Source organism: Papio anubis, chromosome 2, assembly GCF_008728515.1.
Source record: "Papio anubis isolate 15944 chromosome 2, Panubis1.0, whole genome shotgun sequence".
In the NCBI taxonomy this organism is placed as follows: domain Eukaryota; kingdom Metazoa; phylum Chordata; class Mammalia; order Primates; family Cercopithecidae; genus Papio; species Papio anubis.
In genome coordinates this window covers 121,906,874-121,923,659 of record NC_044977.1, presented here as the reverse complement: position 1 = coordinate 121,923,659, position 16,786 = coordinate 121,906,874, and the positions used below count along the sequence as shown (strand labels likewise).

The following is a 16,786-nucleotide window of genomic DNA, read 5'->3' as shown; positions in this document are numbered from 1 at the left end:
TATGTTACCCCAGGGTCAGTGCAAATTGGCATAGCTTTGTTAAATAGCAAACATATCATTAATTTGCACTTTAAATTAATAAGATAAATAAATAGTAGTAGTGGGGTGTAGAGACAACAAGGTTATAAAATGTCAGGTAGTGATGGTATTGTTTCTATTTTTGTCTTTTGAATAGCTTTCAGCCCACTCATAAAGCCACACTCTGCACAGATCACACAGGTACAATCACAGAAGTCTTGAAAACAGCTCACACTGATAAAAAATACCCACGACAAACAATATGACACATAATCCCTCTTTTATAGACCTATGGCCAAGGAAGATGTTACTCTTCAATTGTTCATTGACTGAATGTTTTGGGGGGAATACTTTAGTCACCTACCAAATGTTAGGCATTTTTCTAGGGAATGAATATATAAGAAATTTAAGGGGATATACATATGAACAAAGAGACTGTGATATATTTTATGGCAGATGAAAGCATAGGGCTTAAAGGAGCCTAGAGAAATAGGACTAATCCATCAAATCTGGGGAAAGGCGGTTCAGAAAAGGTTCTGTAATGAGTAAGAATCAGCCAGGTGAAGTGGAAGGAGGGGGCACATTTCAGGTAATGGGAACAGCATGAACAGACCAGTGATGGAGGCAAAAAAGATGGCACATCCACAGAAAGGTAGGGCCGTAGTGAGGTATGGTAGGTTCACAGAGCACATGAAAGGGAGGAGTGCAAAATGAAGTTGGAGGGGGTGCAGCTCACAGGGGCTTTGTAAATCTATGCTAAGAAGGAAAACAGCCACTGAAAGTCGGAAAGCAGGGATATATTCAGACTTGGTTTTTAGAAGAATTTTCCCCAGTTGCAGCAAGAGAAGTCAAGCAGAGAGACCAATTGAGACACTGCTGCAGAAATCCACATAAGATGCTGGTTTAGTTTAAACTAAACCAGTAACAGTGGTAACAGAGAGGTAAAGAAATTACCATGTGGATTCAACAGTTTCTCTTTGGATTTAGAGGTTCGAGAGAGAGAGGTGTTTTAAGATTCAACAGTTTGTCTTTGGATTTAGAGGGTCCAGAGAGGGAGGTGTTCTAAAAAACTCAACTTGGCTCTAAAGACAGGATTCTCAATGACATTAGCTAGTTAATAGAAACATTTCCTAGAGTTTGTAATACTATTCATATGTTTAAGATCTATATTTAGGACCTCAGCCAAGAGTCTGAACACAAACAGAATCTCCAGGCTACATAATGCATGGAAAAAGCCTAGGTATCAGAGACAGCAACGATCTTGGGTTGAATCCTGACTCCACCACTTACTAGCCATGCATTCTTGGACAATTCACTTAGCCTAATTAGCTCAGTTTCCCTATATGTAAAATGGATATAATTTCTTTCCCACAGGTTCTATGCATAAAAGAGTAAATGAGACAATATAGAGAGAATATATAATATCTATCATACAGTAGGTGTGCAATGCATGTGTTTTATTTTCTTTCCTAGGAAGAGTTGAATCCTAGAAGTATAAAATACAAATCATCATTTAAATATTATAAGAAATATATGTAAAATATGTAGTGTATGTATGGATATAAACATGATACATTGAAAACAAGAAGCAACTGATGGGTTCAAGAGTGTTGTAAAGGAAAGTAATTTATGAATGGCAGCCCTAAAAGAATAGTCGCTTCTATTTAGAACTTTTGGAGTATTAACCTAATCATTAATATTAAAAAAAACAATTGTTTGAAAACCTTTTTTAGGTCTAACATTTACAGATGAAATATTCATTGCACCAGAGAAAGCCCAGATTGCAGTTCTTTATCATCTAAGAACTCCTTGCTGCCAAAAAGCCCTTTCCCATTGGGCCAGCCACCCCCTTCAGGCTCAAACTCTACCAGGCTAATTGGGAACTCTAGGTTTCTAAAGCTATTTGCATGTCAGAGTTGCTAAGAGGAAAATGAGCACCAAAAGCGTGCCCCCCTCCCCCCCGCCCCACCACCCCCGCCAGCCCTCCCTGTCACCCTGCAAATACCACTACTCTTGTATAACCTACAAAGAGGCAGAATGCAGTCCAAAGGAAAAAAAGTTCAAGTAAAGAGAACCCGCCAAGAGTGGCAGCTTCCTGGAGATATAAAAGCAAAAGCTGAGATTTTCCCATCTGGGATGCTAAAGGGATGGAGGGTGGTGATCCCTGATTCTATGGGACCTTCCAACTACAAAATATTCTAAAGATGCCACTAGATTATGTTGAACCAAATCACATTATACTAGGAGACAGAAAGAGGAAGAAGAAAAATATATATTAAATTTCCAGCTCAATGATACAAATCAATATAAGCAAAATTTTCTCTTTATCTGACCTAAACATGCATCACTACTGATGATCATTATTTTTTATTATCTTTTGATTTAGAATAGGCCTCTGGCAAATAAAAATTTCTCTGCCTCGGTGGCGGGCGCCTGTAGTCTCAGCTACTCGGGAGGCTGAGGCAGGAGAATGGCGTAAACCCGGGAGGCGGAGCTTGCAGTGAGCTGAGATCCGGCCACTGCACTCCAGCCTGGGCGACAGAGCGAGACTCCGTCTCAAAAAAAAAAAAAAAAAATTCCTCTGCCTCTAAAATTTCTTCATCTGCACATTTTCCCCAAGGCCTCTTCCCTGACACCCCTCCCATATGGTCATATTGGCTAAGATTTTCCTGCAGTAGAAACTTTTCCCAGTAATAGAACATTAGATGACAGAAACATTCCCTTGATTTAGGAAAGCTCAAAATCAAGCCTCTGAAAGGCCCCCTACACAGTGAAAGGATCCTCACCATAGACTAATGCATTGACAAAAGGCATAGCTACGTGAGGTTCTGCGCAAATACTCAAAATTCCTTTGACCTCCACTTTAAGGAAGACCTCTGCTTACTTCAGCTTCACTGTAATAGTGGCCAGATGTCAAACCAAGAAAATAGCTGCTTCAAGAGAAGGAACTTGTTAAAACTGACATTGAAAAGCCAGGGAAAGTAACAAACACCAAGAACAATGGACGCTTTCGATGCTACTTTATAGTTGCAATGATAAGGTGATAAGGAGGGTGGCCTGAGTGGTACCAACCGTGGATATCCGGCGCCATAGTTTCATGGGGATAGTCTTCGCTCTTCATGAACAGCAGAAGCTCCTCTCCCGGCGCAATGTCTGCAACTACTCTGTAGAATATCTTTAAAGAGAAAATAAAAGGGGATGGAATCAGGAAAGAGAGAGATGTATATATATTAACAAAGGTCAAGATATACACTAAGATACCTGTACGTTTTGCATCAGCTTAACGAACATCTTTTTCTTTTTATATTTTATCAAAAGAAGTGTGATTTCCTGTTTTACATACTGAAAACGAGCCCTCTGGTGACAAATGGAAAGCTGTGACTCTCAAGCCAGTTCACAAATCTTTTCCAAATCCTACTTCACAAATAAAATTTTCTTAATGCAAGGCTAGCTGCGTCACATATATCCTGTGTAATATTTAACGAAGAACTTTCCCTTCTCTGAATCCTCAAAACACCCTAGGAAACCACACATACTCACAGAGTTTAATTCTGCCTGGAATTCTCCAGCAGTAGCCTAGCTTACCTTGCCCCTTCCCCACTTAAGCAAGTTTGCAAAAGTAGCACCTTCTCAACAGTGTGTTTGGAAGGTAATAGTTTGAAAGGACATGACATAAAGGATCATGACAACAAAGGAGAGTATTTTGTTTTCTCAAAACTTAATCCCCTGTCTCACCAATCAGAAGGGTGCTCCCATACCTAGGTCCTGCCCTCAGGCCCAGCTCCTGATTCTCTCTCTTTGAAAGTAGGCATTACATGTTTTACTGATGCATTTATTGGGGTGGTGGAGGTGGTGCTTATTTCCCTTGCTTTCTAGCAAAGTGCTGAGGAGAGGAAGCATTTAATAAATCTGTTAATGACTGACTGAAAAGCAATGGAGCAAGTATGGAAAGAACCCTGACCTGAAATTTCCAAGAGCCACCTGCTTTTCCCCTGGGCAGCTTGGTGACTTAGGCAAGTCATTGTCCAACTTACCTGTCCAGGCACCAGGTTTTTTGTTTTTGTTTTTTTTTTTTCCATTTAAAAAGGCTGTTAAGCATGAAAATCTTTTAGATGTTTATTCATTCTACCAAAAAATGTCGTTAGTTTTTCATTTCATTCTAAGGTTATTTATTAAACAATCCCATAATCAGATAGAGGTTTTAGAAGAAAGAATGAAGTTCTATGATTAACTGGTGAAAATGAGACCAATTATATTATACCACAGTATCTTTGCAAAACCCTACAGTACTCTGAGAAGGAAATTATTCCTTTGCCTCGTATATTCTTCTCTCTCTTTAACATTGCCAATGAGTCTTTTCTCCAATCTTCCTACTGAGAATGTCCACAAACACAATCAATCTTTTTTTTTTTTTTTTTTTTGGAGACAGGGTCTCATTCTGTCGCCCATGCTGGGGTACAGTGGCACGATCACAGCTTATGGCAGCCTCAACCTCCTTGGGCTCTGGTGATCCTACTACCTCAGCCGCCTGAGTAGCTAGGACTACAGTGTGCACCACCACGCCCAGCTAATTTTTGTATTTTTTGGTAGAGATGGGATTTCACCATGTTACTCTGGCTGGTCTTGAACTCCTGGGCTCAAGCAATCTGCCCATCTAGGCCTCCCAAAGTCCTAGGACTACAAGTGAGCCACTGCGCCCAGCCCAGAATCAATCTTATTAAGCCAAAAAAGTCCAGATTCTAAATATCTGAGCAACACACATACACACACACACACACACACACACACACAAAACCAAAACAACATCACAACAACCACCATCATATTCTAATAATATATTCTTAGGAGATAGTACTGTTAACTTTGGTTTTTTGCAACATCACTTGATTTTTCAAACTAAGAAGAGCTGCATAAGTTGATGTCTTATAAGATCAGCAGAAATGCTCATACTTTAATTTTATTTATCTGTTTATCTTTTGGAAAGAAGACTTTGTACGTGCCTCTTTATTCCAGTAGGTGGCTCTAAAGTACAATTGTTTATTTTTCTATAACAAGACCAGAGCACAAAATTGTGCTAAATTTGAAAAATAACTTGAGTATTTTCTGCTTAGCTTCTTTCCTGTCAAAATAGAATAATTTTTTTCATTCAATAGTAGTTGAACTACTATAAACCTGAAGCTGGTTTACAGAAAACAATGCTAACATAAAATGTTGCTATGTTATAATATAACCTAAGAATCTTCGTATTTGTCCACAGATAGAATCCAGACTATCTTGGGAAAATTATTCCCTGTTATGGGCTGTTTCTATAAAAAATAGTTTATTTGCAGTTTGTATCCTATTAACCCTAGTCGTTCACATTTTCTTTTCCTTGGAAGTACACTGAGAACAGTTCTTTTTAAAGATTACCAGATTTAAAATAATAATAAAATAATGTGTGACTTTGCTTTTTTCCCCTAAATCTTCCAGTTAAATACTTATAAGTACCCTGTTTCATTCTGGAGTTCTATTTCCCCTTAGAAAACAATGGACTTCTCTCAACAGTTTGAATCACCTCTTTTTTTGGCATCTCTCAAAGGTTTAACTTATTAGCTTCCTTTCCAACAACATGTTGACATTTGAATTGTGACATATTAGAACTTTTCGGTGGCTTCTCGGAAATAGTGAGGTTAAAGAGACAATAACCTGCAAGACAGTAAAACAGTGCAATTGTCTCTATTGGGGACTACTACTTAGATATGCATGTCAGGTCATTTTAAGAGAGTATTACGGTATCGTTATTTCTTTGTAGTCCACTATTAATCATGTCTCTTTTAATTCTATTTTAGATTTACTCAATCCAATGTGAACAGTCTAAGAAACAAAAGAAATTGATGGATACACTGTAACTATATATTATAAAGACAATTCTCTTTGCCAAGACATAGATCACTACTGTAATTTCCCTTTAAGTGTCCGGATTGTCATGTGAAGAATATTGAGTGAATAAAAAATAAAAGACACTGAAGAGTGTTGATGTTGGCTTTATTTACTGGAGGTAAAAGGTGACATTCCAAGCCATGAAAGGCAAAGAAAAGCAGAGTGGATTTTAACTTCAGGGTGTTCTTTTCAATTTTAAGTGAGTTTTTATGGTGCTCATGAAACTGAGGTTTGAAAAGAACTGGCAAGCGCCAGACATAATGAGGGCAGATTCTGGGCATGCTTCCCCATATAGCAATAAGAATGTCCCTCGAAGTTCCATTTGCCACACCCTTACAAATCTAGTCCTTTTCTCAAGGTGTTTCTACCACTTGCTCTTCATTACCTCTCATCCTTTAGGGTTTTAGAGACACTTAAGCCACATTGTTTTCCTCTTCTAATTACAATGGCCCAAAAGTATAATTTGAATCCTTGAATCTAGGGATGTCTACATATAAATTTAATTTACTTTCTAATAATATTGATGGTATGCCAGCAGGCACTTGAGAAGCGATAGGAGTAATTTAAACCAAAACAAAATGACAATTTGTAGCCCTGAAACAATATAATGGGGAAATGACAGGATGTCATCTTAGAGGAATCAGGCCTTTCAGAAAATATACTTTTATGTTATAAAATAGATCTTTCAGCAAATAAAAATGCAACAAAGAAGTGATTTATATAGATTTTCTCATATATTTGTATATAGTATGACCATGCTTATAAAAATACAGTTATAATATCTTTAAAGTCAGTGTATTCTCAAAAATCTTGACTATATTATAGTCCAGTGAATTACATGCCATCTGTGTTATGTGCCAGAAGCAGAGACACTACTAATATGACTCTCTCATTTTTGTGTTGGAGAAAAATGGAAGGGAGTCAATTAGTCTGTTAAGTTCCATAAAAGAGTTAATAATGCGTCTCCTCTCCTATCGGGGTTTTATGTAAAAAGTTCTCTGAATTCAAAATAAAAATATCTTGGATCTGAAATTTTGGAATGAATATACCCCCAATAAATAAAGAGAGGCTCAAAAATCTTCAACACTTAGAATTCTATTTCGAATTAATACAAAAAGGTTGTTCGTGTATTATTTTTGCTCTCTCTCTCTCAGAATGTTCTATGAAAAGGAAAAACTCAATTCTTCCCAATATAAGGTGAAAGATAAGAAGAATGGGGCCTTATAGTTTAAGAAAACAAATTATACGGAAATTCCATTTTTTAAAAAGTCATAATAAATATTTTAAAACTGTATTAACTCCTCCAAAACTTTCTATTTGGTAGCTAATACCAAAATCCAGAAGCATGACATGTTATGAACATAACCTAACTCCCATACACCTGAAACTTTTGCCAGTTGAGATGGTTTTTTCATTTTATCACATAAAAAATTAAATTTTCCCAGTATCTTGCTAGGCTCTTTTTATTTTTGTATAAAGCAATATTTATACCTTTGTAAGTACGAATATTGTATTTGGATCTCTGGATACCTCAATTTATAAGGATAAGTTTTTACAGTAAATGTTTTAGTAACAGATTTCATGTCCTTTTATTTTTAAAATTTGTTCAAATAGCACACTAGTGAAACTTCTAAATGTTTATTTAAAATTATAAATCATTCAAGAAGTTGAAAAGTAAAACTAGAAATCCAAAATTGTTCAGTTTTACCACTGGTAAAACCCACAGTTGAAGGCATAATTATGTTATACATGCATATAGAAATTAAATACCCTAAACAGAATTACTACAATTAATTTATTTTAATCAAACCCTGAAAGTATTTCCAAATGCAAAGAGAGTATCCATTCAGTTAATACTCACAAGGCTAAGTTAAGTATAAAAGACAGTGGTGATATGAAATTGATTTAGCAAAGTTAGACTTCCAAATTGTACATTTTCATGTGGTGTTACTTATAAATATATATCTTATAATTTGACATAAATATGGCAAAGTATATGTTTTGGAGAAATTTTTTAATTTGCATAATAGCCATCTCATATTATATATATAATTATATATAATAAGAACGAATGCTTCATGGCACATGATTATTAGTATATATCATACAAGTTACATGTAATTACATATTATGTTTTATAAAATTTATATTATATATACTTGGAATTAGAATTAATCATATATCATTATTCATTTTATTTGGTTAAGTCCAAGAGGACAGCAGTAAAGCAAGTATAGACACTCATAAGCACTTTGCTAGGAAAGTTAATATGCCATAAAAGACTATCAGTCTAACTCTGTTTTATACTTTCAAGGACTGCGTTCAACCAAATCCTCTATCATTAGTACTTACAAATGGTAATCAGGTGGGTCTTGTTTATTATACCAGAAAACAAAAATCTAGAATCTGTCAGATTCTTTATCTGTGGATTGATTTAAAGTATTATGTTTGTATTGTTGAGACAGAAAAATTCTGCACACAAGGGGAAAAATAAGAAAGAAGGAAAACACATTTACTTTTAAAAAGATGAACAAGGCTTTATTGTTATGAATCCCCGTTTATTTTTCCTGATCAAACACTGGAAGTTTTATTTATGCTTAATAGACTGCATTTGGCATGTCTAAAAATGACAGAAGTGTGAATTATGAATGACCTTCAACCTATGCAGGAAGTTGTAATAATTGAAATAATAGAGAAATGTACTCCCAGCAAAATCTGTACTGAGAGAAAACCTTTTCTGGCTATTGGTGTCTTTTCACTTTGAAGTTAACAGTTGATTTCTTCCTCTTCCAGCTCCCAACATTTGGCCTAAATGCTTTATCTTCTATATCTTCATTCAATTTACTAGTCTGAAGACTAGGAAAAGCTGAATGGAAGTTCAGCAATTGGAGGGTCGGTAGGAGAGGAGGTAGGTAGCAGCAGTTTGCATGTTTGAACAAAGTCAACATTTCATATGGACATATCTGTCAGTCTTGGTATTGCAGAGAGGTGGCATCAAGTCTACAGACACAATGTATGCAATAGGAAACATAGTCTGGACTCCTGATCTATCCATAGTCATGTGGGAAACTCCAATTCAGGAGTGATGTAAAGTTTAATAGGAGTCTCTGGAGGAAGGATCCTATTATACATTCTGAGCCTAATTAATAAGAGGTAAAGAGAAGTGTCTTCAGCAGAGATTGATGACCGAACATAAATTTGTCCAACACTGTGGAAGCTTTCTCATGGCTAAGCATTGCCAAAGCAAATCACACTTAGTTTCTCCAGAGAAAAAATATCTCATATTTGTCTTCAGGGTCACAGTCTAAAGACAAGAAAATATTAATTGAAAAAGATCAAGTGCTACCTTGCTATATCCCTTCCTAAATGAAAAATATGACTCCACGAGACCAAGATACCTTTGGTGGGGGAATTTTTTCTTCTCCACATCTTTATCTCTTTGTCAGTAACATGAAGAGAAAACCAAGTATAACTTATTAAATGAAACAAAACAGAGAGAGAATTGTTAGTTCTAGTTTGCATAAATAGGGCAATTGATAAAGATACACATTATTATACACCAAGCTTACAGTGTATCCAGCCTGAAAGCTTTGCAAGATGTGTCCTTAAATAACCTCTGAGGGTCTCTCTACAGACCCCCCAAAAATATCCATTAGCCACCTGTCTTTAATGTGGTCATTTCATCTGACTGAATAAAAACTGATGATCATTTGGAATGATTTCCAAACCTTTGGGAAGAGTTCCATCATTACATTATAAAGAAGCTAAAAAGATCATCTTTGGTGTTTTACTTGGCTGGAGGCTTCTCTTGTGTCCTTGACCAAAACATTCTCCTCCTTCATGGCTTGTAAAGCATTCTTATGACTTTTTTATGCCATTCCAGAAATAGCTACAGTCTATTGTGGGTGTGATGCTTTGCGATCTTCCTGAATGAAAGGTGATACATACATGCAAACACTAATTACTTAAAATGTGCACTTAATACTTCAGGTCACCCTCTCTTTCAACTTATGCAGTTTGTGAATCTTAACAAAAATCCTAGTGTTATGTCAGTGCTGTGTCCTAGGCATTGTTACATGAAGGAAACTTCATTAGGGGCAGGGGATGAGGTGATGTTTGTTTTATGATGTAAAAATCAAATGGCAAACTGTGTTTGAAAGAGTTTCATCTTCAGGTGAAGGAAGTAACTTGTCAGCCAGACAACATCCCCCCAAAGTCAGCTTAGGCACTGTTCACAAAGCCAGTCTCTGGGTATTGCCAGCTGGCATTCATCTTAAAACAGCAGAGCATAACTTTGGTATAACAGTGGAACTTGACTTAAAAGCAAAGCAAAGAAAATGCCCAAAGCCAATAATAACTTTAACATCAAAAGAAGTCGTACAAAATGTGGACAGATATCCTTGTAAAGGAAGAGCAAATTAACAAATTACCTGACAGTAGACACAAACATTTTTAAAAAGTGTAAAGAGGCTAACAAATTACATTTTTGCAGTATACATAGCTAATCTACCTTGCTGTTTTGCACGAATTGTACTAATTGAATGATGCAGGAAAGTGGATTTTTTTCATAGTAAAATCCAAACAAAATAACAATTGAGCCCATAATAAGCTCACAATAAAATGCTGTTCTAGTGTCACAGCAGTCTGATATAATCATTCACGTGGACCTAAGGAGAGCGAATGCGGGGTGCCACATCAGCTATGATCGTCCTGGAAGCAGTTAAAACTTTATAAGGTAAAGCACAAACGAGAACAATGCCTGTTCCAACTGAAAACACTGCAGAGTCTTGTTGCCGTTCATTAACCACAAGGGAGCTGGCAGAATCCTTAAGTGAATTCTGACTTTGTATTCTCTGAGGGGCACTCATTCCTCTGTATCTCATTTCTTCAAAATATACATCAGGCATTAGATAATCTCTTATTGACACATTTCTTTTTATTCAGAGTGAACAGCAGACTTCTCTTATTCTGCTTACTAAATGCCAGCTGTCAAGGGCCTACTTAAAAATGAAAGGACTTATCACCTTGTGTAAATGACAAGATTAATAATGTCTTGGGTTTCTGAGAACTTTATTCTACTATTCTACTCGTAGACCATGTTAGGGCAGGCCAGGAGTTTGAATAAAATTGTGTTCCTTCTTATGATACAGAATACACACACACTTACATGTACAAAACATTATCCCAAAGTACTCGCCCAGATCAGTCTAACTATCAGTGAAAAGGCAGGTTTCATTTAAGTCTAAAAAGTCAACTTACATAAATTACATTAATTATAAGTGGAAAGGCAGGTCTCATTTAAGTCTAAAAAGCCAACTTAGGTAAATTGTGTCTTAGTGACTCTCTGATCATTACCAATATGTTTTCACTACGAAGAAGTATTAGAGTAAAGCTGTTGTGTCCAGAGAACTACTCCATTCAAGTACCCAAACTTTGTGAATCTATTCAAGCATGAGAACTGGCCTTGTTTGAGGTGGATGGGGGTCTATGGGTAGGTAGCCCTGGTTCTGATCCAGGCGAAGGGTATATGTGGGGCCCAAAGGAGACTTATCAAAGGATGGAGAGAGAGGTGAGAACAGGGTGAGACCCACCAAATCTAAAGCAATAAGTTACATCCACCAATCAAAACAGTTTGTAAAAGTAAGATAGCTACAAGACTTTAAAGGAAAGAATATCTAAATAACCAGTTTTCTTCTTTAAAAAAAAACAAAAAAAACAGTAAATCATGTAGATGTTTGGTCTACTTCACATTGAACACATGGGTGCTTCTGTAGTAAATGAAAACTCTGAATAATAAAAAAAGAAATTTTTATGCTTCCTCTGTATATTGGTCCTGTTGAGGACCTAGTCTGGAAAGAGATTTCCTCAACCAACTCTCTGCTTTTGCTCCTACCCTGCTCTGCCTTTCAGGGCCAGTTCTTGCTCCTGAAAGCAACCAAGGATAATTTCAGGTTGTTAGAATGTAAATATTTAAGCATTGTCTGTCTCAGTAAAAATTTCCAGCTAAACACTGTGCCACAGTCTTAGAACTATGTAGCATTGTAGAGAAATTTTAAGGGAAAATAATTAGAATGTCAAGGATAAAGAGACTTGGGTATATTTAATGGATCTACTATTTTATGACTTGAGTGTGACTGTGACTTAATTTACTAATGTCTCTGGTGTAGCTTCTTTCATAGAGATAAATTACTGTAGTTAATACATTTTTTCAGGGGTGAATAAAGATATCAGTCAGAAGCCACAGCTACTTAGAAATTATGGTTCAGCAGTGATGTCAATGTTTTCAGAATGTGTATCTCCAAAAACATCACTGCAATAATTTTGGAAGCATGAAATGAAAGAGACGTCTAAAATCACAAAACTTGAATCTTTCTAGGCAGCACTGACAAGAAAGAAAGCTGCCACAAAGCTCATTCTGTCTGAAAAAAAAAATTCTGAAATGAAATAACTCACATAAATCTGCTGGAAAATTTAAACTCAGGAAAATTTCCTTAAGTAAAATGCTGGTAGAAAGATATGGGGAAGTGGTAATTGGGTGGCTTTCATTTATATTTTTTTCTGATACAAAATAGATTACATCTTTTATCAACTTTGCTTAAAAACCAAAACCCATGCTGTTTCTAGAACTTCTTCACCCACAAAGAAATCAAATACAGGTTATCCAGCATACAACGTTGTGCTTGTCCTACTACTATCAACCTGTATTATAATCTTAGCAACATATTTATTTTATTTAATATGGCTCCTCTACATCATTAAAAACTGATCTTAATTGATTAAACTTGATCTTTTAACATTAGAATTTTTTAAAAATATGTATCTTTGAAAAAGTACAATTTATACACTCTTGTTTTGTCCTGGGTAATCTTTTTCTTTCTTTGTTAGATGACCTAATTATTACCATGACTAACGTGCAATTGAAAGCTTCATCTCAAATTCCTTTTTTTTTTTAAGAGTCCAGGATTTATACCTGTCTTGTTCTAAAATTCATTTGATAAACTTTATCTGTATCTAAAAATCAGAGCAAAGAGAAACACTTTTTGTAATTTCTTGTAGAGCATTCCATTTACTTTTGTGTTATACAGGTGAGTTGATGTCATTAATGCTTAATAATTACTCCTATACCAGGGTCCCTCTATATAGCTAACTATTAAATAATACCTCCCACAATGGGAGTGTTCATTATGTGATGAGTTGTGCTTATTCACCATTTGGCAGCTCCTATTCCTCATGGAAAAGAGAGCAAAAAAACAGACCTAGGGAATCTCTTTAGTCAGCTCTTTTATCATGTACCTAGTCCAACATTCACATTTCAAAGTTGTCTAGAACTGCTAGTTTTAATTGGATTTTAGAATATTCATATGTGCTTATAGGTGAATATGCTTATAATATATGCAGACACTATTTGGGTGTCTGTTCCCTTTTGTCTTGTCAATTGGGCTAAGAGTGATTGTAAACATCTACACGTATCATACAAATCTGACTTTTACTTCTGACTTTCCTCCCTTGTTGTTTATGGATGAATTTCCTTGAATTTCACAATTATATTATTTGATATGCATTTCTGTTAGCATCTTAGATTTCTGTCAGCATAATATAGAAGTTAAAAATTACCACTTAGGAAAAATATGTGTCTAATATTGTCCTTATCTGTTTTCCCAAATTAAGTATTTTCTCTGATTCTCCAGTCAAAACAAGTAAACATGCTATTCATTAAGGCATAAAACTGGCATTTAAAAAAAAAAAAAAAATGGGATTTTACAATGTATATTTCAAAAGTAACTGTGGTAAAATTATAAATGCCTAATTTAATGAGTAGCCTAATTCATAGTGAGAAACAGGAAAACAGTTTCCCTTTTTTAATGCAATCAAGATTCCCAATAAGAGTACATTTATTATAAAACACTACACACATAAATATTAAATGAAAAAATGGCTGCAAGTAGACTTAGATTGCCTACAAGTCCCATTCTTAAATCATCTTTTCACTGATTCTACAACAGTTTTATCTGTCTAAGGAAATAGCTTCCATTGTCAATAAATATGAATAGCAAACAATTATTATGATATAATTATATTATTTCATCTTAAAGCTATAATTTGAGGTCCTCCAGTTCCTTTTGTAAGGAGTATAACATTAATTCACTCACAATACCTACGTATTTCCCACATCTACAAATAGTAGGTGCTCAAAAAATATTTGTTGTTGATGGCGACAGTAACTCATATGATAGACAGGATATTTTCTGCTCACAATCAATAGCTAATTTAATAATGTTTTCCCTTGTCAATAATTCCTCTTGTTTTCTTATGGCAAGGAGAAAAAACAATTGATTGGTTTACTATTTTTGATATATGTTGAAGATTTTTAAATGATTTCCATTTAAACTTAATTTTACAATTTACTACCTCTTACACAGTTTAGTCAGTAAAAATTATCTGGTAGCTGGTAAGATGCCAAATAATAATCTCACAATAATGAATGAAATAGAGTCTTAGACCAATTGACAGTAGCTTTATTTAAGTTTTCAATTGGAAACATTTAATTTAAACTATTCTTTTTCTTGGGGATGATTTCATAGTAGATTTGCCAAGCAACCACTTCAATATGGTCTTTGAAACATATTTGATTTAGGAAACCATTGGGTTAAAAGAAATAAACGATTATAACATAATTAAATTCTAACCCAACAATGTTTATAAAACAAAAATTAATGGGCTGCATTTCTTGTTATTTCAGGTATTGTCATATTATATTACAAGATTCATACGCTAATTTTATTAAGTGTAAAATATGTTTCACGATATTTTCATGATCTTTATTTCACAGTTATTGTTATTAAAGTCAACCTCACTTCATGGTCCTCCATAATGTCACAAAGCAATTTCCAGCAGGGTTACTTTTAAACTTTTTAACATATACCAAAAAAAGTATTTTAATTAATCTAAAAGTAAGTGTTCTCATGTATAATTAGGCAAATCAATATAAAATGCATAATTAGATAAGTCCACACTGATACCATGCATATAGATTTCAAATAAAACCTATATAATATTTCAAGTATATCACTTCCAATTTCTGCATAAATTCAGAAGATGTTCTTGATTAGCTCAATACCTTTCATGAATGTACCTACTATGATAGCAAAGAAAAACTGAACAGTACGCAGTAATAATACTCAGTTTTAAAATCATTCAGTCAGACTAAGAAAACTGGTGCATTTATGAAGGATACTAGTACAAAGTGAATAGACTACCCAAAGAATGTAAAGAAAGTAGTACTAAATATGACTTTGTTCAGAATTTTACTTATATTTGTGCATTATCTTTCACAATATCAACAAACAGGCCACAAGGGTCTACTGCAGTTCACTGTTATTTTTATTCTTCAGGCTCCACTGATACTTTAGTGCTCTCAAGGAAAGACAAGAAAATCCTTACAACATACCTGATCATTTATCTGGCACGCAACGAGGTTGTGCTGATCATAACAGCCAGCAAATCTAATGTACTTGAGCCAGCTTCCTACATCTGGTTGACTGGCATCTATGCAGAACTTCACATTGTAAAACTCATCTAAGATCTGGAGGGAAGAAGATGAGAACAATCAATTGTCATATTGGCCCACTCATTAAAATAATCAGTTGTTTGAAAATATTTCATTGAAATGTATATTCCTTCTTTGGATCCTTAAAAAAAGTCAGATCACAGGCACATTAATAGAGGGGAAATGAGAAGTTACCTTGAAAATGACAACACACTGCCTTTTTTTTTAAAGGAATAAAGCACTTGCAATTTGTTACAAAAACTGATTAACTGGTTTCAAAAATGCTTATTTTCATATGCATAAATTAGTTCTAATTTTATCCAATGTGATTTTTACAAAAAATAATAGTGAACAGCATATATTAACATAATATTTCTAAACATTATAGTCAATATTTCATATTTATATAGTCTCATGTAAGCATATATTTTCACATTTTTGCACTTTAATTTAAAAACTTCCATCTAATTTTTTTTCATAGTTAGCATTTCATCACTATGAAACAAATCACACTCTTAATTGAAGGAGATAATAAGATTTGTCTTATAGGTGCTTCTGACCAAACTCAAGGAAAACAAGTTAAAATAATCGATTCGGAAACACTCATGCAAAGTATGGCAAACTCAGTTAACACATGTCAATGTATGTTTCAATATTTTGTCTAGTAAGCAAAATAACAAAGCTGGCTCCTTGTGAACAAATATAAAATATATTAAAATACTGTAACGAACGGCCATCATTAGGTATACTTGTACTTTGTTATTTTTCATGAAATTTTACATTCGGCCCATCGCAATGTTAATCATTAGTTAGGACACACTAAACAAAAATTGAAGAGGGAAACTTCAATTTTTAAGGTCTTGTGTACTTAAACCAAGTTATTCTGATTCACTAACAGCAATAATGTCTTAAACATCAATATTAAAAGCTGAGAGTTGTTGACCTGATGGTGAATACTACAAAGCCTGGTAATGTTATGTCAATCAGTTAATACAAACGAGGAAGTTTCCTATCAAAGACTAAGCAATATACCTAGAACAAAAATTATTGAATTAAATAACTCCTACAGATCTCTGCTGTATGCATACCCACATAAAAGTTAAAATTAAACTCTTGAGTACTGAGACCAAAAGCAATTTTGCATAGAATTCAGGCAATCACCCAATTGCAGATTCAAGTCATTAACTCACCATATACTTCAAGAAAAACCCAGTGCTCTGAGCGCTTTAGTCAAGAAGCCCTATGAATAAGCCTTTGGCCATGAGGAAATTGAAGGGCAATAAGTTGTCCCACAATTTTAAA

The 16,786-nt window shown here is 34.7% G+C and overlaps 1 protein-coding gene across 16 annotated transcripts in view; it reads right to left on the bottom strand.

Annotated features, from left to right (window-relative positions):
* The window catches only part of MECOM (MDS1 and EVI1 complex locus), a 598,968-nt gene that overhangs the window by 43,917 nt on the left and 538,265 nt on the right, over window positions 1-16,786 (bottom strand). For all 16 annotated transcript variants that reach the window (XM_009201389.4, XM_009201392.4, XM_017955724.3 and 13 more), the window contains 2 exons: window positions 15,386-15,520; window positions 3,091-3,193 (listed from right to left, as the gene is read on the bottom strand). In XM_009201389.4, the coding sequence (XP_009199653.2) occupies window positions 3,091-3,193; window positions 15,386-15,520 (238 nt within the window). The remainder of the gene's footprint in view (window positions 1-3,090; window positions 3,194-15,385; window positions 15,521-16,786) is intronic.